Source organism: Xiphophorus hellerii, chromosome 2, assembly GCF_003331165.1.
Source record: "Xiphophorus hellerii strain 12219 chromosome 2, Xiphophorus_hellerii-4.1, whole genome shotgun sequence".
NCBI classification, from domain to species: domain Eukaryota; kingdom Metazoa; phylum Chordata; class Actinopteri; order Cyprinodontiformes; family Poeciliidae; genus Xiphophorus; species Xiphophorus hellerii.
The window spans coordinates 2,434,388-2,460,781 of record NC_045673.1 but is presented as its reverse complement, the minus strand read 5'-3'; the positions used below and the strand labels follow the sequence as shown (position 1 = coordinate 2,460,781).

The following is a 26,394-nucleotide window of genomic DNA, read 5'->3' as shown; positions in this document are numbered from 1 at the left end:
AAATCATCACAACATGGCTCCTCTATTATCCTTTTAACGTTTTCCAGTGTTGCACTGAGAAGTTTCTCCTGAAAGGTCAGTGGCCTAAATATTCATATATTTTTTTTACACCAGATCATTCTTGGATAAAGAGATTTAGTCTGCTCACTTCTGCCTTTTCGGAGCTCTTTTCAGAATGAGCTGTTTTTACTCAATGTTTACACTCACATGTGAAATTGGCTTCAAACAGAAGTGCAGTTATAGAACCATACATCTTGAAAAGCATTAGTAGAGCCTCCTGCACATCAAGAATGCAGCAACTGGTTTCTGGATGGTAAGCCAACAGCAAAACACTTATTTTTTCCAGCAGCCATTGTACAGTGCATACCACGGTAAAACCAGCTGGACAAACGTGTTGGCCCTCTGCTTTGGTTGCTAGGTAACGAACAGAGTTCCGCTGGGGTTGCTAGGTAACAGCTGCTGATTTGTGCTGTTACATTCTGGAAGGTTTTTGAAACCATTAACTTGTTGCCAAAAACTGGCTGGTTATGTTTCATTTTTAAGCACTTTGGCTGTTTTTAGAAGCAGTAAAAACCAATATAGACGTAGTAAAGCCCAGAAAAATGTAATTTTTGAGAACTAATAATCTCATTTCATCAGTCTCTGAAATCTTCATAGATCAGCTCTGAACTACAGCAAAAACTGAGTGAAAGTGCATCAATTTCAGAAAGAAAAGCACTAAGTTACTGACACAACTCTCCTTTGTTCTGTAAACGAGCTCTTTTCAGCGCCACCGGATTAATTAGCTCACCTAAACCAGTAGACAGCATCTGGTCTGCCTGTCGACTAAATTATATCAAAATTGGAGCATTCTCTGTGTCGGATTATAAAGGCTAAATGCTGCTTTGACTTTATTCAAATGCTCCCTAACTAAATGTAAAAACTGAGAGTCGGTGAGCGCTTTTGGTCGGTTTTGTAACGAGCCAGTGTTGGTTTTAATGATGAGGTAAATCCCTCCTACAGCCGGGGTCTTCCTGCTGTGGAGCTGAATTGATTTTCTCAGGAAATGTTTCCGCGGAGAAAAAAGAAACAGCTACGGATGTACTGCTGACACGCACTTTCAAATGTAACCATTGGTGTTTCTAACCATGGCAACATTTATTACACACCAAAGACACTGAAATCCTTTTTAATCTTCTCACATCGTTTTATTCAGACTCTAGAAGCCGTTTGAACTGAATTTAATGAAAAATTATCTTACTCCATTGTGGCTTTCTACCATTTATTGCAGATCTTTTTGATCAGCAGTTTGTGTTTGCACTAATTAAACAGGTTTGGAAAGGATTTAGTAGACTATTGGCTTAGTTTTAAATTTCTCAGTTTTCCAAAACAGATGGATTTATTAAAGACATTTAACCAACCCTATAGGACCCGTTTAGACAGGAGCCAAAACTGGCAGATTTAACCACAGCTGGGCCTCAAAATTCAATAATTAAAAATGCAAAGTTTGGTTTATAGTGATTGTTAAAAATCTCCAGTAGCAGTCATTTTCGCAGTGAATCTAAAGTGGCTTCTGACTGAAGACACTGTTTCTGTATGATAATCTCAGGTCATGCCAACAGCAGATGTGATATTCCATAAATGTCTAGATGTTTCAGAGGTCACGCATGTGTTTTCTTCCTAAATAAAACAAAAGAGATCCAATGTTTTCGTTTGAGGTAAAACTGATCTGTTCATAGACTGCATTCACACCATCTCTGTTTGGTCCGCTTTAATCCCACTCCAGTTCATTTGTCTAGAAAGTCCAGTTCATTTGTCCGGTTCATTTGGGGAGGTGTGAATACGTAATCAAACTCTGATGCGGACTAAAAAGTGAACTTTGGTCTGCCTAAAACTCTCGGTCTTGGTTTGGCTGAAGTGAACTCTGGTGCGGTTCGAATGCATATGTGAACGCCAAGCGGAATGAAGACTGCTCCAGAAACAGGAAGTGGACCACAGCGCAGGGCATTCTGGGTAATTACACCCACAACAAATGCCAGCTAGCTAGTGCTAGTGTGCGAAATGGCTTGTGATCTTTTGTCAACCACAAAAGAGAAATCCTACTCTGCAAAACCACTAAATCTATTTAGAATTATTGACTCAGACAAACTCCTGAGTCCTTAGTACACTTATTTCAAGTATACTAAGATATTTCCATAGAAACAAGGCAGAAATACTTGGTAAGATTTTGTGTTTTTGCAGAATAACATTTTGTGAAGAAGGAAGTTGCAGTCGGTGTCTTCTGAGGTTTTTGTGTCGTTTCCTTCGGTGGTTCTTGGTGCAGCGCCCCCACAGGTGAGGAGGGGAACAGGTTTAGAATAGAATAGAATAGAATAGAATAGAATAGAAGTACTTTATTCATCCCAGCAGGGAAATTACTTCCCAGTTACAGCATAGAGAGGTTTCTGAAAATGTTTGGCTTGTTTGACATAGAAAACATAACAAATGTGCAATTTTAGTTCCCAATCAAGCCGAGTCTACTGTGTGAAAACATCCATAATGTTAGGTTGAAGTAAATCCCAGATTATTAGCTGATCACTCTGCTAACTATAAACAGAAACTGTTAGCATAAACACTTGAAAAGTGTGTGGGGAGGCAGTGTCAGGTTTTGAACCATTACTTCACGTTGTTTTATGCTGCTGCATAGAAATCCTCTTGACTCTGCTGTTCATGTTTCCTCTGATAGAACAGATTTTCACCGCGTCTCATTGCCAGAATAAAAGGATTTAGCTGCTCCTGCTGGAAAATAGGGAGATGTTTCCGTTTAGGTGTCCCACCGGTTCTCAAGCTATAAAAAAAATCTCCTGCTGGGGTCTTAAACAGGCGATCATAGATGAATATTCATTGAGCAGCAGTCGGTCCAGTCACCTACAGAGTTTTACCTGCAGTACAAGTTCATGTAGAGGTAACTGGAAGGTGAGAAACCAGCTGTTTGTGAAGGAGTCACCTTCTTCTTTTTATTAAAAAAATTACAACTACAAACTCCAATTTTACCAATTTATCTCAAACCAGAGAACACACACACACACACACACCTTCAGAACTCATCACTATTAAAGTCAGTTTAGTTAGTGATCACAGGCCTCATCCGACCAAAACGCCTCACATAAAGTCGTTTAATCTCATCCCTGCTTTGGAGGAAAGTTCCACCTCGTTTGTATTGAAGCTCTCACTCCAGCCAGCTATCTAATGCAGAGAGCGCATTAAGGCCAGAGCAGATCTGTCTGCAGGAGCGCTAACGTCTCCGGCATCCAGCTGATGCCCGGTTGAGTCTTCACAGCATTAATGGCATTTATAACCAGGCAGAGACAGGAGAGACGTTCACTTTCTCTGCTGAGGTTCGCTCTGAATTATCTGACACCTCATAAACAGCCATTTGTTTAAAGAACTTCATTTTATGACTCAGTTTGATGAAGTCCTGAAAGGAGACAAGAGATATTTTATTCAGATAATGGCACCAATAATAAACCCAGTGTGAAACCCTCAAACTAATTACCCGGATATGATGAAGCTGCCGCTGTTTTACATGATTGCTGAGCTAATCTTACATTTTTATTCTGTTTACTCAAGTAGCTCCTATTAAAAAAATATTACTGACTTTTCTTTTTTAGATTGTTTCAGTTTAATTTGATTCAGTTCGGTTTATTAATCATCCATTTAAAAAATGATAAAATTTTACCCTTGCTGTACAGTATTTTATTCTCTATTCTGTTTTTAGTTGTATTTATACTTTTGTGTCTATTTCCTCTCACTTTGCTGCCAAATTGTTGGACAGTAAAGAATAGTTACAGTGAACCGTCGCCATATCGCGGTTCACCTTTCACGGTCTCGCTGCTTCGCGGATTTGCATCGTGCATTGTGTTCTGCATTCTGATTGGCTAAACAGTCTCTCCGCTTCTTCTCTACCTGTGTGTCAACAACGTTGCGGTTTAATATGTACACGTACGTAAAACAGCTTGTCAGATTTAACATAATCGATGGTGGCATGTCGGTTTATAAGAATCTTTTTGCCCAGGAGAAAAAAGAGCGACAGCAGCTACCGATAACTATGTTCTTGTCTCGAAGAAACACACCTGCACCGCGGGCTTTAGAAGAAAAAAACCGCTGCAGAGCGGAGTCAGGCTGCAGCGGCTCAGTCAGAAGAGCAGTGAAATACACGTGAGTCACTATTTGTCCTACTGTACTTTGTTTTTTCATAATCATTTTTTATTTTCTCCCGTTCTAATCCAATGACTCGGTGAGGCGGCGCTGATCTCCGCAATTCGGGCACGGGAATCCGCCTTCAGTTTGTATTAAAATTATTATTTTACAGTACAGTAGTTATTTGTAAAAAAAAATAAAATAAATGTTTATACAGTACTTTTTATTTGTTAAACAAATGTTTGGGCCTGCAAATAGGTTTTGTTCTTTGGTTTCAATGTATTATGGAGTATTTTATTATATAATAATTGTAAAAAAATAAATAAAGGTTTCTACTTCGCTTTTGGAACGTAACGCCGCGAAAAAACGACGGTTCACTGTATCTAAACCCACAAACATAATCAAGTACATTCCAGTTTAATCCTAAATATAGAATTCAGTCAAATTTAGTTGATAATACATGGAAATTTAAGCTAAAACTATTACAATTGATTATTTTATTACCAAATATACCTTAATATTAATTAATGGGCTCTTTGCACCTCAGCTTCCGCGTTCGGGGAAAAGCGGCTCAATCGTTTCCGATCTATTGAAAAAGGCTCTTTCCACTGGGTGTTTGCAGGGCTTGTCCAAGGTAACAATTAATGATGAACATCGATCTGAAGCCCCAACAATAAGCTGGAGAAAGGTTTTTAGATGTTCGCCTCCTTATACATTCACAGATACGAAGGTGAGTTTTACTTTCTTTAAACTTTGTGGCTAACATTAGCTTTAGCTTATGCTAGTAGGCAATGCTCTCTGACATTTTTCTTGTCAGATACTGTTGTTGAGATACTTAAATGTGCTATTTAAGTATCTAAACATTTTTCATCCATTCTAACGGACAATGTTTTTACCTTGTTTTTAAGTATATTACGTGCGTTTATTGTTGTTAGTGTCAGAGACCAAGTAACGGGGATTTTACGGTTCGGGCTTTTTGCTTCTGAAGCCTGAGGAACAACAAGCCCATAGCTTAACAGTAGAGCAGCTCTGGTGTCAGAGTTCTGGTTCAGCTGACGGTTCAGGTTCAGAGTTGTTGCTTTTAGAAAAATATGGCCGTGTTCCTTAAGGTCTCCGTGTTATTTAGTTTTATTATAGTTTTGCATGTTTCTTGTGAAGCAGGACGGTGTTTACAGCAGTGTGTACAGGCGGGTCAGTTGCTCGGCTGTCTGGCTCTGGTCTGCTCTCTCGTTCCTATAAACTCTCTTTCAGGCTGAATACAGAAGTGATTCCATGGAAATAACACAGGAGGCTCCTTTACCTTCTTCTTTAGGCTGAAGAAGTTGATCCGGAGTGAAGTGAAGGCTGTAAACTTTGCTGTGCAGCGTTAGCTTTAACTGGTAGCGACGAATATTTACAAGCCACCGTCTTCTTAATTCAGGACTGTTTGGAAATCCATTAAAACTTAAAAGCCTATTATATTAGGAAGACAACAAAGTGCATAATATTGTTTTATTTGCGTCTGAAATGCGACTTTGTCTTTTCTAGCTGTCATGGTAACTCAAAAAAAAAGAGAGCCGCATTTGCACATGCGGTTGTGATGTCAGCGCGGCAGGTGCAAAGAGTCCATTCACTCAGTGAAAACCATCTTAGCAGTACAGAAGAAACTAACAGCTACATATCACCACACTTTGGTGTTCAGCCAATCAGCATCAAGGAAAATTAAATGGCGTTCCTGGATTGGCTGCTTTAGAAACACCAACCAATAGCAATTCCAAGCTGATTTTTGACATTTTTGAGATATTTCAGAATTTTCAGCAAATAATTTAATTTTGTTCCACAGAAAAATTTATGGATACTTCACTACAAACTTTGAATTTTATTGAGATATTTTGTGATAATATTGTAATAGTGATAAAAATGATGATAAAACTGACATTTATTGATTCTTCTTTAGGTAACTGTATGGCTGTTACTGCATTCAAAATAGTTTTCTTTTTGATGCTGTGTGATTTATGTCACTAAACTGCTCCATGTAACAGCATTTAGTCACATTTTTGAATTTACTGATAGGTATTAATGCTCTTGTGGAACAAAGAGTGGAGAAAATGGTAAACATAATATTTCTGATAATACTACCAATTTTGTTTTTTATTTGATATTGTTATTGGAAATTTATTGAGACAAAAATCAAATTTTTCCAATAAATGATAAATGATACAGTAACTGCTCATCACTGTTTGGAGGTGGTGCATAGATGGAGAGTAGTAGGAGAAAAGTGGCTAAACCTCTAAGTTCTGTTTATTTTTTTACAGTATTGATGATTGTTCATTTATTTTTATATAAAATTTGGGGGCTTAGATAGAAATCAGAAAACTGGCGTGAACAGAAACATAGTTTGTGTGATGTTTGTTTAAAAGCGAAACAATCATGGCGTTTTGGTTTGAATAAGTTGTAAACCAAACATTTTCCTCCCATGTAGTCAGATCCTCCTGTTATCCTATAAATTGATCTTGATCAATAAGTCTTGAAGTTTTCTGAAAGGACGTTTGAAATTCTCTTTGTACATTTTTAACTCGTGTGTTTGGACGTAGTACCTCTTCTGTTGTCCTCCAGCTAATGTTGTTTCCAAGAATGGATTCAAAAAACAGAAAATAAAAGAAGACTTTCAGAAAGCTTTGAAAACTATTGATTAAAACTGATTCAATTAGGGAATGTCTGGCTTCTTGAATGGAAAATATGATAAATTCAGGGATGTTTTAAGATTTGCCTTTCCAAACCTTCATCTTAGAGAGAGTCTCAAGTATTTCGGACTTCGGTTGGTGGCTGTGATCCTTAATTCCTGTGGATATCAGGTGTCCAGTATATATAAATTAATTATGTTGGCATTACAACCTGAATCTGTGCAGATTAGTACTGAGACCGCCATGTTTGTTACCTTCACACATGGAGTCGTGGTTTGAGGCCTTGCCTGAGGCAAATCAAACCCACTGAAGTCCGGCATCGATTATTCACACTGAGCGCGCTTTCAGCTTCCTCCACCTGATTAACCGGGGATCCTGTGAACACATCCATTTGGTTTATGGGAATAAATACAAAAAAATCTGTCAATAATGAGTTAAGAAGCAGCTCAATTAATCAACCAACCAATTAATCTGTATTTCTAAAGTATTTAATACAAATCATTAGAGAAATAAACGTATTCAAAACGTTAAAATTAAAGCAGCCCAACACTGTCGAAAAGGTAAAAAACTGAATTATTGGGGGGAAAAATTTATAGAGATAAGAGAAAATACTTTGATATTATGAAGTATCACTAGTTTTACCTGAATAACATTTCTGGACTTTCTTTTTTATTGTTATGTATGTTAAATCTGTCATCTGTGATATATTTGAATGATTTCTACTGTATATGTGTGTTTTAATGATGGATACCAGGAACAGTAGCTGGGTGTAAAGGCCAGCTAATAATAAACAATAAATAATTGTTAACTGGAATATAGAGACTCTCAGAAGGTCATTTGCTAACAGAACTCAGAGCAGCAATGAAGCCAAAACGGGTCAACAAACAAAAACATTTTGGATATAAATAAGATGCATATAAAAAAACCTTTCTGTAAATATGTTCTATCTTGAACTCTTCAAGTGGCAGTTTTAGTTTTATCTGGTTCAAATCCCGTAAAAAATTATTCTCCTAATCGCTTTTTTACTTTTCAATTATAAATCGGTTAATCCAAAAATAAAAATCTACAGATCAGTGATAAACCATAGAAGCTGCAGATGATCAAGCGTACACTAGGTATGCTGTTAGTGAGCTTCTTATTTAAGAAAGGAATTTAATTATTTGTTTATTTGCATCTTTTAATGTATTTCTAATTTTGTATAAAAAAGGCTTAAGAGTTTAAATGAAAAATCTGCACAATGCGGCTTTTTTTAAGTCCGATTAATTAATCATCAGAATAATCGATTACTAAAATAATCTTTAGTTTCAGCACTAAGAACCCACCGAACAGAATGCAGGTTGATTTTTAACTCTTCTGGAGCATTATAAAAGGTTTTGTTATAATGATATAAAAGGCTAAACACTAAATGTAATTCAGAGATGAAAAATGAATCCTGTTTTTTTAATGCCAGATGAATGCAGAGCAGCAAAACCTCCAACGTTTGGTGCAGCAGGCGTTGTGGCGCGGTGACGTCAACGTGCCTCCTGAGGCCGGCGGAGTTGATCTGAATAACACTTTCATTTTAAGCCTGTGTGGATAAAACATGAGCCTCAATTTAAACAGTTGTCATGTGAGGAGGAGGGAAAGAGTCCTGCGTGGGAGAAACTTCAACACTTCAGAATGAAATTTCAAATGAGCAAAGAATTAAGTTTACCAAAACCAAAACTCCCCCTTCGTCTTTCTCTTTCATGTTAACAAGTCCTGAAGTTTCACACAAAAGCTCTCTGAGCCTCAGCCGCCTCCCACAGGTTAGACTCTCCTCTCAGTCAGTCACCTGAAGCCGTTCACTAATGACCGACCTGCTGATTTGACGCCTTTCTTTCCTTCCTTTCCCTTTTGCTTTCATTTGCACTCCATTCTGAGATTCCCCCCTACAGAGATAACAGGCACAGGGAAAGCTCACACAGAGGTGTTAATGGAAACGTACTGTAGAGCCGGTTGGCCGGTCTCACCGCGGAGCCGCTTAAACCGGACCGGGATAATTATAAGGTGTTGTTGTTCACTTTTGAACCCAAGAAAACTAAACACGCTGACGTAGAACTGACAGATTTATTGTTCAGGCAATTATTAAGTCATTGTAGTTTTATTCATTAGGAAATATTTTGGTACCAATTTACAATAAGATTTCCTTTGATGGCTTAAAAACCAGTTTTAGATGTGTAAGACATATGTAAATATTTTGCTTCTTAACTAAATATTTAGTTTGGAGCTAAATATTTAGCTTTCTAGGAAAATATTTTCTTTCAATCTAAATACCTATGTCGCAAGTTAATTTTTAGCTTCAAACTGAATATTAGCTGAAGTTAACTATTTAGTTTACAAATAAATATTTAGTTTGCTAACTAAATACTTTGTTAGCAAGCTAAATATTTTGATTCAAACTAAATATTTGTTAGCTAAATATTTAGATTGAAGGTAAATATTTAGTTTATAAGTAACTATTTTGCTTCCTAACTAAATAATTAGTTTGGAGATAAGTATTTAGCTTCCTACACATTTAGCTAGCAATCTAGGTATTTAGCTCACTAACAAATACTTAGTTTGATTCTAAACATTTATCTTGCTAACTAATTTAGTAAATATTTAGTTATTTGCCAACTAAATATTTGGTTAGCAAGCTAAATATTTGTTAGCCAAAAGTTTAGATTGCTAGCTAAATATTTAGTTTCCTAGTGCTAAGGAAAATGATTATTTAATGCTAAAATACACTTAATCTTCCCACATGTGTTAATCACTCGTATTTGAAAAAACAGGCTTTGGGTGACCTTTCGAAAGAGGCCCGAGGAGACAAGCAGACGCCTTCAACTGTTTGTTTAAGAGCATACAAAAGCCATAAAATTAGCATCTCCATGGAAACGGCAGCTGGAATGTGGTAGGAAGAAACTCCAGGAGAGTCGGCGAGATTTATAACAGGACTTCGGTGCGGGGGATATTCGTGCAGGACTGGGGGTTTCCCTCCGATTTGCTTGGACAAAAAACAGAGCACCTTCGAGGCTGAACCAGGTCTCTGATTGGTCAAAACAACAGAACGCCTTTTTTTGCATATATTAAATAGGGAAACACCCTTTTGGTTTATAGTTTCAGGTCAACACCGGAGAAGGGAGAGTTTTTTCCATCTTTTTACTCCACGTTGGGCGCCTTTGTCTGTCTCTGTGTTCGTTTGTCTTCCCTTGTGTGTTTTTATTTTCATGAGAAAATGCATATCTCTGTATCTCTGCAACTTTGTGATCGATTGCTTTGTATGAGATTAAAACTCCGTGATCTGTGACGTCAACACGTTTTGTTGTTGTTTCGTTTTTAGCAGCACGCGGTTGCAGGACGCTCACGGAGAACCCCGCTCGACCCGGCTAACAGGAGGAAAAGGAGAGCCATGCTTTTCCAAAACTTAAGCTAACATAATAACTTTCCTCCCTTAACACTAGCTAGATATTTAGATCGCTAGTTTAATAGTAACTAACAACTACTAATAGTTTTTGAAAGCTAAATATTCAGCAGAAAGATAAATGTTTAGCTTGCTAGCTAAATAGTAGCTAGCAACTACTAATAGTTGTTTGGAAGCTGGTTACAAATAAATATGTAGATTCCAAATAAATATTTAGCTTTCTAACTAAATACTTAGGTTGAAACTGTGACTTTTATAAATGAATGAAAAACAAGCTGAAAATTTGACTCTTAGAAATAAGATTTTCTTTCTGTCTTGGGTTTGATATTTCTGACAGGTGTAACTTGAGAAATGCCATCCCAAAGGGTGGAAGTTGTTTTCATGCTGCTTTCCTTTTTCATGACCTTATAGCATATATATGCACATAAATGCATACATACATACATACATACAGTGCATCCATAAGTCTAGATATAAACAGCTCCCACAGTCTCAGTGGGCGGCTGCGTCTCACGCGATGAGGCTTCTCAGAGTCCCATCGTTAGTTTCTGCATGTATGTTGTAATGAAGACGTGCGTCAAAGTCTCCATAGTGAAAGTTACCGTAGTGTCGCATTGAAAACACTCACTGCATAATGCTGTGTGTGTGTTTGAGAGAGAGTGTGTGGAGGAGATAGCTGGTGGTGGGGGTGTGGGGGTCATGAGAAGCCATGTGCATCATTCATGCATGAACTGACACCTGAAGAAAAATAGCTGCAGGTATAATCAATGTGAATGTTCTCCCCAGCGGAGTGTGTGTGTGTGTGTGTGTTGTGAGTAGCAGCAGGCATCAGCAGCATTTCAGTCCAGTCAGCAGCGATCCTGCCAGCCCCACCTCGACCAGACTCTTGAATAGATCAGTGTTGTGTTAATGTGTGTGTGTTTATGCTCTGGATGCCATCCATGTTGTTTTCCCTGAGGACAGCAGGGCGACTGCGAGTCCGTTTCATGTAAAACGGCGGCAGCGCTCTGCCTCCTGAACACGGTGCAGCCAGTGGGGGGTCAGCGCTGCACTTTGAAGGCGAGGCGGGGGGGCAGACGAACAACTTTGATGTATTTTCATACCCACTCACAAACAAACTCGCTTGATCCTAGACAAACTGTCGCACAAACACCGGCAGTGGTGGAGGAGAACCAGAGGCTCCAAAACACAAGCAGGCTCGGAGGGAGAAGCATGCAGAAATGCGAGGAGTTCTGAGTTTTTACCTCCTTTTTTTACATCACAGGTGTCAAACTCAAGGTCTGGGAGCCAAATCCGGACCACTGTAACTTTTTATGGGCTCTCAAGATATCAGTTGTGAACTAAAATAATATTTTATCAATAAAATCAAAGTAGTTTTTATCTGACCAGGGGCGGCTCAAGCCATTTTGGGGCCCGTACCAACAGATCAACATCAGATGCTTCATCGTTCCTAGGTAACATACCCACTATCGTTAGCATCATTTGTAATTAGCTTACATTGATTTTAACCATGCAGGAGTAGCGAACTAAAAATAAATACATTTTGAGATGCAGAGTGGTATTTAAGTGTGTAGTTATTTCATTTAACTATTAGAAAGTAATGTCAGCAGACAAACACTAAATTTACAGTAAACAAGTTAACAAGTTTTGTATCTTATATTTCACTAACAGTGGCAGATATTAACTTATGTGTACCAACTATAAAAATAACATACAACATATAAAAATAACATACAAATTATTGTAGCAATAAATAATACAAATAGCTTGTATTATTTACTGTTAGTTTGTCATGCTATGTTTTTGTTCTTGGGTGCCCCCCGGTGGTGTGGGGGCCAAATTACACCAAACAGTCCTGCCAGTTTTTTGCGATTTCACAATCAAAGAAATTTGAAACGGAGATTCCACCTGATGAACCAAAACCTTTTAGCAATGTTTATGAGATCTTTCTCTGTTCTGTAGGCAAAATGGGGTCCAACATGACACTAGCCACCTAAAAAAGTGGTGGGTAATTCTGAACGCATCAACAGAATAAAGATCAATTATTTACTCGGTGTTGGAAGTATAATTCCCAAAACAAAAGTGACACACTCTGATCCTTGAAGGTGACAGATCTCCTGCTAGCTTCCATGTTTAACAAGCTGGGAGCTCCGTAGGCGATCCGCTTCCTCCAAAGACGGTGAAGAAACTTCCTCTGCTCAGAGACAACAACCTCCTCTGAGTCATTGCTGCGTTTGTTGTCTTTGATAAAATAAATGTTAAAAAAAGAAAAACGTTGTAAATAATACATGTCTGTTGGGTAATAAACACATTGAATTCAGTACTGGGAAATAATGAATAATATATGTTAATGCTGGTTTAATTGTATGCTGTTAGTTGTGTGCAAAAAATAAAAGATAGAAAATAAATATAAATTTTTTGCACTTCAGCCATTTAATGGATCTTAAAACAAGCCATGTACTACTGGCCACATTTCAAAGTAAAATAAATTAATGATAAATTTACCTAAATATTCCACAATTCAACTATTTATTGTTTTAAGTTTTGTTATGTTAAATATAAATCCTACCATTTTGTATAGTAATACCTGGTTTTTGGTGCAGTTTCTGGATTTGCAGGTTGTTATTGGTTGTTGTTTATCCAAACAGTATTTGCAAGAAATAATCTGATTGGATGAAAAAAGACCTGCCTGTGATTGGTTGGTGGTGTGGCTCATTTAACGCAGACAGGATGGTGGCGTAAATGTAAAGCCATACACAGAAGGTTGCTCTTACAGAACACTAACGTCCATGCTAGCTAACATTCTGCCTCATCTAGCCGCAGGTAGGCTAACATTAACAATGTCAGCTTGGTTATGCGAACTTCCCTCGGTCAGCAGGTCAACATGGAGTTTCTCCATTGGTCCTCGGACTTTGAGAAGAGAAAGTGCCCAACATATTTGATCACTTATCCATGAGTTGTTGCTGTAGTTCTAGTCTTTGGTCCACTATATGATGTGTGACTGAAGGAAGCAGCAGAAACTGCGGTATATATTTTTCTTTATTAAGTCTAGATATTCTTCTGGTTCCTCAATCAGATCTGTAGTTATGTCACACTTTAATAGATAATCAAACACCAACATATTTCTAGGATTTATTTTCAGTTGCTGCCGTTTTCTGTCTCACTGCACTGAGTCAAACCAACCAAACACTTAGAAAAAACCTGTTCCCCCCTTCAACTGTGGTGGTGCTGCACCAAGAACTACTGAAGGAAATGACACAAAAACCACTGAAGAAGACACTGAACACAACTTCCTTCTTCATAAACTGTAAACAAAAATGAAGTGGCGTCAGATTTTATCAGTCAGAGGATTTCTCTTTTGTCTTTGGTAAAAGACAACAAGCCCTTTCTCCCACTAGCGCTAGCTCAGTAGCATTTGTTTTGGTTACATTTACCCAGAATTCCCTGCACTGTAGTCCGCTTGATGCTTTTGGAGCGGTCACTTGGCGTTCACATATGCATTCGAATTGGACCAGATTTCACTTTAACCAAACTGAAACCAAGTAGACGGACCAGAGTTTGTTTTTTTGGTCCGCATCAGAATTCAACTGAGGTCGACAAAGTACTCAGCTTCAGTACTTGAGTAAAGATATCGATGCTCATGGTCAAATCTTACTCAACTACAAGTAAATGTTGTTCGGTCAAAAACTAAAGTACTGAAGTACTTACATTTGGAAATGCTGAGTACTTTCACAGAACCTTACAGTAGCTTTCTGAAGCCACCGGGCGATATGTTGACATGTAGAAGCACTCTGCTACAAAAAGTCTACACCACCAAAAAACTTCAGCTTAAAAATGCAATAAAAAATTACAGCTGTTTTCATTATTAATATTTTATTTAAAATGTCAACACTCCAAAAATGGAAAAGAAAAAAAGAGGAGAGACTTGAGTTTGAAAGTGAGTTGTGACTAAAAGTTGACGAACTTCGCTTCCCGTTTCCCAGCAGCACATCCTATATTTTATACAGCTGTGTGTTTCCTGCTGCTCACCAAGAAAACAGATTCTGTGCACATGGCTTCTCTAGGGTGTTGGATCATTTGCAAAGAGTTAAAGTCGAAATGCCTGACTCTCTCCAAGACAACAAATAAAAGGCCGTCAGAATCTCTTTGAACCGCGTCAACTTTATGAAAGCATCATCGAATGTCTTATATCTTTAATCTACACTGTATCTCTTTCTATTGATTTCTCAGGTCTGATCGATGTAACTTGATTTTTTAAGGTGTATGTACACTGACCTCTGGGTTTCTTCTCATTTTCTTTCCACAACGCACACAAGATGTTATTACGCCCCGTCTGGAAGCTGTTCCTCTCGGCACAAACGTGAATGACAGGGTTCAAACGCAGATGACCTTCCCTCCATCGTCATTTCAGGGAGTTTAAGGTTAACTGAAACCATCAAAAGGGAACGTCTGGAAATGTTCTTTGTGTTTCTCGAGGTCAGTCTGTGTTAAACGTGTGTTTTTTTCATTCAATATAGTTTACGTCAGAATTAACAACCTTCATTATCAAACGCATCCAGAAAGGCACTGCACTTTTTACTCTCAACTCAACTTTGATCACAGAAAACTTTAAAGCAAAACTTTAGGCTCCGAGTAGTTTAATTGGCTAATACACAAATTTTTTTTTAGAACTGTCTATTTTAATAGTTCAAACACCAAATATATCTTAAGATGTATAAATACACAGTGGAAACAGTTCTGGTACAATTGCAGGAGATAATATTCCTTATTTTGGCTCTTTGGAGTTCAGTCAATCAGTGTCAAGGAAAATAAATGGAGCTTCTGGATTGGCTGGTTTGCAAATATTAAGTACAATTAAGTAGCATTGTAGCTACATATTTCAGCTTCCCAATCTCCATTTCCTTATGGATATTTTAGAAAATAAATTTACAAACGGGTGAATCCGTAAAAAGGCAGGGATCCACTAGTTTTCTTCCAAGTAGCCAACCTTCGAGTTTGAAAGGTCAAAAGATTTGCTAGGAAAAAAACTAAGAAATTTTGAGATAATTTTTTTCTAGAAAGTTTCTAAAACATTTTGAGAATAATCTCCAATTTTCTGAATTTTTGGCAGAAATTTAATCCTCATTTTTCTATCTAACTCTAATGAAAGAAAGGCGACCACTTTATTCATTTTGGGTCAGTTGAACAAAACTGAAAAGCTGTAGTCTATCCTGAGCAATAAAGATATGGTTTAGGTCACTCTTTATTTGAAAACATTTTGGTGTATTTAGCTAACTTTTACTAATGCAATTAAAAACATTAGATGTTTATGCTTATTGACTAATTTACCTTGAAATTAAAGGGAAAGAGGAAGTTTGGTTATTAAAATATGAATACTTTGTGTTTTATCGAGCATTTAGTTTGTGTGTCATAGTTTTGTCCTAATTGAAAAAAAGTCTCATCTGCATCAACCATCTGCGTTGGTTTTTTTCTTTCTGGAGTCCACATAGTTACTTTAAAATATGCTGGAAAATGCATTGAAATCCATCATAATCATTAGTAGTCTTGGATTTTTGAAGACCTTTTAAAATTATTTTCATCTTATTGCTTTCCTGCGTTTACGGTCCAGTCCTTGACCATGACTAAATGATAAACCGCAGCAGATGAGCAGATTCTGAAAAGATGCATCATCCTTCAGTATATTTAGTTTCTTTAGCGGGTTTAGTTTATTCCCCTGCGTTTTCTTGTTGTGTTTTCATCCATCTGTCATTCTCTTCAGATTATAGTATCTCCCTGGATTATCTCCACAGCTGCAGCCCAGTTTATAATCCCATATCTGCTCCCTGGTTAGTAATCACCTCTCCAGAGTAAGTAACTCTCAGTTTAGTCAACTTCTTGTCAGATCCAACAGGTTTTCCTTCCTGCCATGTTCCTTAGTTCTTGTCTTTCCTTGCATTAGGATTTGCTCCTTCCAGGTCAAAGGTCAATCTTAGCCTCAAGCAGAGGAGTTGGTGTCATGTTAGCAATCTTAGTGAAATATTCATAAAAATAATCACATGTTGCAGCGTCACCCTTACATTTTCTAACTTGTTTTATTTCCTGTCTGTTCCTCTCTGTCACTCAATCCATCAACTTTTCTCGTTGTCTTCAGTCATTCTAAACTTTGAAATGTTATTTTTCCTTTTACTTTATTTTAATTCAACAGGACAGAGTTTCTCTTCACTGAATCATTTTATAAAACTTAAGAGATTCTTTAAGTGTTAATGACGTTAATTCAAATTCAGGCCAGTGAACGCCCAGCTGCACTAACCTTGGCAGATTCTCACTCCCTCCTAATGGGAAAGCCTCGAAAAAGCTTTAATAATTCTCAATGGGGTTTTCAGATGATTTAAATGCAGACTCTGCGATGTCTTGCACTCACTTAATGATTTATTTTTCACCTTTTAATCCCTCTAAAAGGGAAGGTAGATGTCGTAGCATCCGCAGGAGCTCGGACTCCAGAAGGTATAAAAAAATGTCTCTCCGTGACCCCAGGATGTTTTGGCTGAACCTCATCTCCAGCTGCATGAACGTCTGGATGAAGTTTTGGTTTTTAATTAATATGCATGGTTAGAGCAGCTTTAAAGTGTCTGGACTCTGAGTGGCTCTTCAAAGGCTCAACATATAGCATGATATCAAAGTAATCTATCTCTGTAATTTATCACTCAGCAGATAGGACTTAGATCAAATAAGGAAACTTAGGAAGGTGTAGAAAATACTAATTACTAAAAAATTTATTTGATAGATTTACTTTGCACATTTCAACTTATAAATTCACTTTCTAATTGCTCTTTAGCCTCCCAATCAAGTTAGAACAAAAATCACTTTTGAAAGAGTTGCTCTTTATCCCAAAGGAAAATTAAATGTATCTCACATCATCCAAGTATCGTCACAGTCACCTTGGACGGCGATGCAGGAAGGAGCTCCAGTAGCAGTCAGTCTTGCAACAAATCTGAAAACGCCTCTGACTGAAGACAGTGTTGTTTATGACAGTGCAAACAGCAGAGACGACATTTCACAGTAGATTAAACCATCGGAAAGCTCTGCTAATCCATCTCATTTGCTTTTGCTGCTCCTCTTTAAACCTGTGTCTGCCTGTATGGTTGGAAAGCTCTGCTGAATAAATGAATGAGAGATGATTTTTGAAGAATAAATAATTTAAAAAATGATCAAAGTTGGTGTTTTATCTCCTCACTGACACCAACAGAAACACTTGGTAGGATTTTCAACTTCGTTTCGATCAGGAAGTAGTTTTACAGTATAAACACAAAGAGAGCTAGTTTGCAGTCCTGCAGCGTTTCCAGGATATCCATCGTTCAGTGGAGGCGTGATGTTAAAGCAGCAAACGCTCCAAGTTAACCCCCCCGGCGACCTCGGTGAGATGGAAAAGCTCCTGCAAACTGATCCGAGCCAGTCCAGAAACAACTAAACAGATGTTTCTCCCAGCTTAGATTTCCCAGCTGCACTCAGAAAACCGAGGCTGGAAAAAAAACAAAAACCGACTGGTGCAGCTAATCACACGGCTCTTTCCTGAAGAGGACGTTTAAACCGAAGTTCAGATCAGCTCACTGTGGGATTACCAGGTTTCCACTTGATTTGCATTTCCTCAATGTAACGGATATATACAAGTTTACTGGATCTTAATTCAGTGATATGTATTTAAAAACCCTTTAACATAAGTCAGTCTTCATGTTTGGTATTTTCAAAACCTGATATTGTGATGTTAACAACCTTTTCTTTTTGTCAGAGCACTTCAATGAAGAAATTGAGTTTCACCTTCTATAAAAGTTCCTGCTACACAATAAATACCAAAACAAGTTAAAATGTGATCAATCAAGAAACATCACTTGTAATTAGAGGAATCAAAGCAACATTTCACACAAAATATAAGAATAAAACAAAAGAATATGCTTTCCACTGAGAGAAATTATGAACAGCAAATAAAGAGAAAACATTATTTATAAATTTTTCACAGTCATATTCTGACCTGAATAAATTTAGTTTGTAGATAAATATTTAGCTGGGTAACTAGATATTTAGTTTGTAGCTAACTAAATATTTTGCCAACTAAATATTTGGTAACTATTTAGTCTGAAGATAAATGTTTAGCTTGTTAACTAGATACTGAGTTTCTAGCTAAATATTTTTACTGTTACTTTACAAACGGCTCCCCGTACGTTGCTGATTTCTTTCCACCCTGACATTGTATCAACACACCTGCTTATGCAGCAAACTGGGGAAAAATCTGATTGATGAACTTATAATTTTATTCAGTTTGTAGAACAAATATAATTGAAAAGAAGATCTTTTTTATACCTATATATTTGTGCAACTAATTTCAGCACTTATTTCTTTATCAAAACAAGAAAAACACAAAGAAACGACATCAGTGGAAATCAAATCCAAAAATAAGCATTGATGTGTGAAACTCGTCTGTCTGATGTCCATTTATTAATTAATTTGTGCTTTAAATTTATGTTATGAAGAAGTTTTAATTTTTTGCATTTTTACCTGCTTGTATGAAAGAATGAATAATATGTTTAACCAGCATCACCTGGCTGCTACTTTCCCATGACTGCATGTCCTCTGCTCTGCAGGGTCAGCCTGGCTGCTGCTGCTCTTGGGTTAACAGAAACTTGAAAGAAATCATTTTTAATAAAAGAGCTGACAGATTAAATTGTTGGACCAGAACTTCATTGTCAGTGGGGACCAGAGCTGCAGCTTCACGTTTTTCTCATTGTCACGTTGATGTTGGATTTTTCTGTTTTTATGGGAATTTCAAAAGTTTGCTTTTGTTGCACGTTTCATGATAATACTTTGAGTTATCTGAATGAAAAGTGTTTTACCTTGTGAACGGCTGCAGAGGCATCTTAAAGCAAGAAAATTATTTTAAACTGAATACTTATAAAAACAGAGAATACACAGTTGTAGAAATATGTAACCTTCCCCACTAAAATAAAAAATAAAATCTTTTTCTTTCAGAAATAACACGACTAGCTATTCTGAGAACACAAAGAGTTTTATTTTAGTTTTCTAAAACTCTGTCACGATTCTTAAATGTCCTTCAGATTTTTACTTCATGGTCAAATATTTTTTCTATCCTTTTGTGCTTCTTTAATAATTTTATCTCAACTTTTCGTTTTTCTTTTCAGTTTTACTCCACGTTACTCTCTACCATGTGTTCCCTAAAACAGCGTCTGATGCCCATTTTACATAGAAGCAAAAGAGTCAAATTTCACCAAATATCTCAGAAATTTTGAGATCAATCACAGAAATTTTCTAGAAAGATCAAGGAAATGTTTTAATTTGAAAAGTCAAAAGATTTGCTAGAAAAATCTTAGAAATTATGAGATTAATCTCAGAAATTTTTTAGAATGAAAAGTGAATTTTTTTTAGCCTGAAAAGTAAAAAAATGTTTGAGATTAATATCAGAAATTTTTGAGAAAACCAATAAACTCTGAGCTTCACAAGTTAAGTCTGCTAGAAAAAACTCAGAAATTATGAGATTAATCTCAGAAGTTCTCTAGAAAAACACAAAGAAATCTTTGACCTTGAAAATTCAAACATCTGTTACAAAGAATTTTTCTTGACAAAAACTTAGACATTTCTGAGTTTCAAAAGTGAAATTTTTTGAGTTTTGCAATTTTTCTGAGTTCAAAAGTTGAACACTTTTGACTGTTTTAATGCAGAAAAAAAATTTTCTAGAAATTTATGAATTTAATCTTAAAATTGTATTACATTTTCTAGCACACTTTTGACTTTGAAAACTCAAAAGTTTTATTCTGAGTTTTTTTCTAGTAAATGTTTTAGAGACTCACAAATTTTAAAGTTTTTTTTAAAATTAGAGATTAATCTCAAAATGATTTTTTTTCTAGCAAACTTAAAAGATTTGCTACAGACATGTTCTTGCTTTTTTCCAAAATAAATTCTGAGATTTCTCTCATAATTTCTGAGGTTTTGGAGAAAATGTACTCTTTTTCAACCTACAATGGCCCAAACGTGCCGAAGCTTGTCCTTCCTCCAGCTGTTATGTTCTCCTCCACTCTTCATTAAATCTTGATGTACATGAGTGAAGCCAATATATCTTCAACCTCCAAGACAGCCTGCTCTGAAATCGATGGTGTTCCTGAAGTAAAACACAAAGACAGAAGATGACTTTATGAAATATTAACCAGCAGGTCCCCGAGGAGCTGCGGCGATGCAGCGTCTGACCCAATTAGCATCGGCTGTTCACCTGTCAGGCTCCGGTCCGACGCAAGCCCTCGCCACCACAGTCGCACATTTTAGAGGCGTTATCCCAGCCGCCGTGTTCTGTAATCATGACATGATCCATCTGTGCCCGTCACATCCCCGAAGAGAGCAATCAGCTCCAAAAGCAGCTGCGTCTTCAGGAGAGACGCTCTTTAGCGTTTTCTCCCAGTCTTTCCTGTCGCCACTTTACTCACTGCGTTTTCATTGCGCAAATTGGAATTATGAAAATTAATTTGCTAAATGGAAACACAGCAATATAAAAAAAAAAAAAAAAAAAAAAAAACAGCCGGAAGTTGCCACTGGTAAAAATGCCGAAGAATAGACAGGAAGTGGGAGGACAGAGTGGGCAATCCTGGTCCTCGAGGGCCGGTGTCCTGCAACTCTTAGATGTCTCTCTGGTCCAACACACTTGAATCCAACAGCTGAATCACCTCCTAAGTGCAGTCAGGTTCTCCAGAGTCCTGCTAATGACCTCATTATTTGACTCACATGTGTTGAAGTAAAGATACATCTAAAAGTTGCAGGAGACCGGCCCTCGAGGCCTGGAGTTGCCCACCCGTGTGGTAGGGGGACGATGTTTTTTGTTTTTTCCGGCTCCACCAGAGCTCTCACAGCATCATAAAAATTGTGTTATTACAACGTGTTGAATCCATAAATTGATTTCTCTTCTGTAAAATGACCCACAACAATTTTCCCCTAAACGCTGCATACATAACCCTGCCGGGTAGGCGGAGTCTGTTGCTCCAACACCTGAATAAAGAAGCTGAGTCTCCTCTGATGGCTGATAGATGTAGCTGTTTACATTCGTCGCTGACATGATTTGTAACAACTTATTGGGTGAACAACCTTAATCATGTGTTATTTTAATTTAATGTCTTATTTAATGGAAGCACCTGCATTGTAAAATTTTGTTTTTTCCTCATTTAGACAAAGATTTGCACACATCTGTAATGGAAGCACAGTTTGCTTGTTTTTGGCAGTTTTGCAGTATTCTGGACATTTAGATGAGCAAAAAAACCCAATGCTGCTTCTGGTTCTGGTTCTGGGGATGCAGAGCAGAGCAGAACCAGGTGGGCATGATGGCAACAGATTGACTTTTTAACTAGATTGTGGTGCCGCTGAATGCTGCTTCTCCATGGAAATGTTCTTCAGGGGATAGAAGGCTGGCTTTGTAACTGCCTTTATGTGTCTCTGAAAGTTCTGGTCAGAGTCCGTCACCATACCCAGGCCTCAGGCCTGATCTCTAGTTCCTAGCTTTAATAACTGAAGGTGATGTAAAGAAACACCACAGCATGCTGCTGCCACTGCCATGTTTTAATGGCAAAATGTCTAATCTGGTTTCATCTGACCATAAAACATTCTTCTACAAGGTCTGTGGATATAATAGATGATTGTGGACATTTTCTTATCTTGTAATTTTAATCCTTTCATTATAAATTGAAGGTACCTAAAGCATGTGAACATTGGCACAATCAGGACATTTTTTACCTTTTAGGTGGAAAAAGTTATAAAAATCACGACCTCGTTTCAGAAATCTGGCATTTACAAGGGTATGTTAACTTTTTAGATCTCTGCACAAATGATGGTTTAAGCGATGAGCCTGAGCCCCAGGCTGCCTGCAGCAGCAGCTATTCACACACTATAATTGATTAAAGCAGGCAGTCACCTGTACGGCTGCGTCTCACAGGCTGGAGCTTTGAGATGAAAGAGTAAAGAGATGAATTCAAACAAAGGCAGGAGCCAGCAACAGATGGCGGAAAGAAAGAAGACGCCAGAAACTTTTCTCTTTTTTTCCAGGGCAGCTTCTTGTTTTCACTTTCTCCTCCATCAGATGGCGGAGGTGGCGGCTGCAGAACAGACGGAAATAATCCCAAAAAGTTTGTGTCAGTCACACACGTTTGTGTTTCCGTTTTGAAGTGTCACTCCCAGGCTGTGACAGCTGATTTTGTTGTGGCAGACGCTTCTGATGATTTATTTATCAATCACATGTCTGTCCTCCATCTGAGGCATCATCTCTTCTCCGGAACATAATCGCCGCCGATGCAAACGTACTCCACTATTTGAAAAAAAAAAAAGAATGTTGGATATTTTTCGGTTTGACATGCAGGTAACGTGAGCTCATTTCTGTTCAAAGAAGGATTTTATTTCCTACAAATAGCTTCCACATGGCAGGTATGTTTCCTTGTTTGGACAACAAATCTGGTTGAAATGGAATCTGAGCTGATTTCCTATTTCTCATTTTTATTAGAAAAACAAACCAAAGGAGGATAAAACTCCTAAATCATCACATTTAACTACCTACTAGGACTGTGTACAACCTGTTTACTGTGATTTCTGTTTTAGGCTGGTATATAAATTCACCCCAAAGACATTTTCTTTACATAAAATGAAAGATGAATCAACAAATCGCCTGCCATTTTAATTAGCTGAGTTAAATTATACTCATACCGAGCAAAATTCAGACATGAAAAAGATTCAAACAAAAACAGAAACTACAAAAGGAACTGATAATGAATGTTATTAATGGCTGACTAAAGGTCGAAATCTATCAATATGTCTTTAATTATGTCTCTTTAAAATAGTTTGAACACATTAATGGTTTTTAGAATAAATAAATGAAAGAGAAAAGTTTTGCGTCAGGGTTACCATGAAGACATGGTTTTTAAATTTTTTTAGATTCGGTTGAACACATGTATTTTCAGTTTTAAAAAAGGATTTGAGTCACTGTCTTCCAAAATGCTTGCTATATTTAGCCATGTTTAATAAAGTAAATAAACGGCTTTTAGTCTCTGGATAGACGAATACTTTCCAGTGCAGGAAAATTATGTTGGTAATAATTCTGATTAACAATAAAAAGTAAAAGAAACAAATTTCTATCATCCTTGACCCACAAAAATATCAGTCCAAGGGCCACAAATGGCCCCCGAGCCGCACTTTGAACATCCCTATTCTAAAATCTACAAAATTCTACCTATATGTTCAGAAAAATAAATGTTTTTAAAAATTAAGCATTCCTGTCTTTAGTTTCTTCTGATTTAATCCAAGCAGCTGAGCCTGACATGTTGGGAGGATTTGGGCTTTAAAAGGTAAAATCTGTAATAATCATTCCGTTTGGTGCTTCCACTACACTTTAGCGGCTCTTAGCGTCGTCTCGGGGATCTGATTTGGATTCATTTGCTGCTTCTTAAACGATGAGACCGGGTTAATCAAGCGGCACTGCCCACACTCTCAAGCAGCTCTGATTACCTGCCGTCTGTGAAGGCATGTGCAAATCACAGTGTGGCATGAAAAACACTAGAACAAAATCTGAATTATTATCTCAAATATTCATCTGAGAGCTATGCGAGAATTTCCCCGTCTCGTGTGCGGTTTAACAAACAGCTCTGGGCTTCAGAGAGACGCTGGTAATTGCTGCACAAAATGAAAGATGCAGAACTCGGAAGCAGTTCCTCAATGTCAAGAAAAAATAGAAAATGAGAAAATAAATGTTATGTTCTGAGCATTGTCATTAAGCTGTAGTGCTGAGCAAATTTAGAGATTAATTAACGAATACTGTCACGGGGAAAGCAGCGCTGTCAGATGAGTTGTGGACAAACAAGCAATGATTGCACAACTTGTTGACTTTGTTACATCTGGCTGGTTTAACCTCTGCTGCTGGATTTGTGTTGTTCTTACTGCTGTAAATGTGGATTATTCTGTCAATTAATTGGATAAAAAATACAGATTTTTATTTAACCACCTAAACTTTTTCTATACAGTAATAGAAATATATTAAAAGATACAATTAAATAAATAATTCAATTCTTTTTTAAATCAGAAAATAAGTATTTTGTTGGCTAAAATGCAACTAACAAGAATGCAGAAAGTGGTTTCTGAATGGTTAGTCAACAACAAAACTCTTGCATTTTCCAGCAGCCATTGTACAGCGCATATAGCAGTAAAACCAGCCGACCAAACGTGCTGGAGCTCAGCATTGGTTGCTAGTATTAAAAAAAGAGGTAATTTAATGCTAGCTTTGGATAAAACGTTTGGCTCCTTTTTTTCCTCTTTTATTTTTCCCGGGATCCTCGGCGAGTGACGTTCTCCGTGGGCGACGTGCAGCGACGGCGTGCTGCTAAAACGAAACAACAACAAAGCGTGTTGACGTCACAGATCACAGAGTTTAATCTCATACAAAGCAATCGACAACAAAGCTGCAGAGGAACAGAGATATGCATTTTCTCATAAAAAATAAAGACACACAAGGGGGAAGACAGACAAACACAAAACAAATACAAAAAGGCAAAAAATAGCGGCCGCTCTCTCTCGCTCTCTCTCTCTCTGCGCTGACCTGGAATTTATAAACTAAAGAGGTGTTTCCCTATTTAATATATGCAGTGAAGGCGTTCCGTTCTTTGACCAATTAGAAACTCCCTCAGGGACTCAGAAAAACTTGGAAAATCCCCTCATTATGGCAAAGGTGTCTGCTTTTTATCTAAGTCAAAGGGCGGACCACTCCGTGCCCATCTCCGTCCGACACGGGCAGAGGCGCCAAGAAGTCTCTAACCCCTATCGGCCTGTAAATTTTATTGCTCTGTGTGTCAGCGGGGGAGGAAAAGGGCCCTGCTTGTTTAAATGTCTGCTATTGTCAGCTCCCACATGCTCCACAGAAAACTGTTCCAAATAAAAGTGTTGGCTATACCTTTACACATGTCGTATATTAGCTGTATTAAACACCAAAAAATAATCATTTTTCTTAACACTAGGTAACGGTCAGAGTTCTGACCTGCTGATTTCTGACGTCGCAGTCCGCAGGTTTTTGAAATGGCTCATTCTCCAGACACTGAAAAACATTAATTTATTACCAAAAACTGTATGGGTGTTTTTTTAAGTGCTTTGTTTTTTAGAAGCAGTAGAAACCCAAATGGAAGTACAAAAATGTGCAAAATGTGAATTTTGCATACGTGCTCTTTAATATCTTTATTGTGCTTTTGAATGACATCAATTAAGCCCATTTCGCCTCGATGAACATCAGACGTTGTCTCGCTTCAGATTGATTTTCTGTTTGGTTTAATGCATAAAATAACCTGACTTGTGTTTTTTTTTTGTCTTTGTGTCTTCCAGTGTTGAGTCCGTGTCCAGTTGCTGCTGCCTCAATCAGAAGGTGTCACTCCATCTACAAAGGCTTTGCTCGCTGTCTGATGGCTCTGGGCGACAGTTTGACCGAAAACGCCCGCAAGGAGGAGGAAACCCACGAGATCCACTCCATCTGCAGGTCAACACTCAGAAACAAGCATGAATTACAGAGAAAACTCAGATTATTCTTAATCTCTGTTTCTAGAGAAGCTCATAATGCATTACCGAATATTGAGAGTTTGAGATGAGCCTGCAGAGAAAAGTTTAAGGTTCTACAAATTCACAGTCAGTCTCTATCTACGACAGAATTTCAGGGCCATTGTAGATAGAAAAAAGAGCAGAAAAAAACTTTTTTAGATTAATGTCAGAAATGTTCTAGAAAATCTCGAAAATTTCTGAGTTGCAAAAGTTGAAAATTTGCTAGAAAAATGAATTGAGATTAATCTCAGAATTTTTCTAGAAAAACTTTGAAGATTTCTGAATTTAAAAAAAGAGCTCTGAAATGTCTTTGTTGTTTGGCTGAGATTTACTCTTCCTTTTCTCCTATCTGGCCCTAAACGTCGTCACATCTGATGTCAACATGGCACATTGACTGCAAATCAAAATGTTGCCTCTTTGTATCCATGCTGCAGTTTTCTGAACAGCTACAATAATTTTTAGCATCAAACTTACCATATTATGAAAACAGCAGCATATTATTGACAAAATGGAACTGCTGAGATGTTTAAAGTTTTTGACATGATAAAATCACGACAAAGTTTAAAACGA

The 26,394-nt window shown here is 37.5% G+C and overlaps 1 protein-coding gene across 1 annotated transcript in view; it reads left to right on the top strand.

Moving 5' to 3' along the window:
* nrn1la (neuritin 1-like a) overlaps positions 1–26,394 on the top strand; it is a 57,353-nt gene that overhangs the window by 17,195 nt on the left and 13,764 nt on the right. Inside the window, exon 2 of the mRNA XM_032551520.1 lies at positions 25,615–25,765. Within this exon, the coding sequence (XP_032407411.1) occupies positions 25,615–25,765 (151 nt within the window). The remainder of the gene's footprint in view (positions 1–25,614; positions 25,766–26,394) is intronic.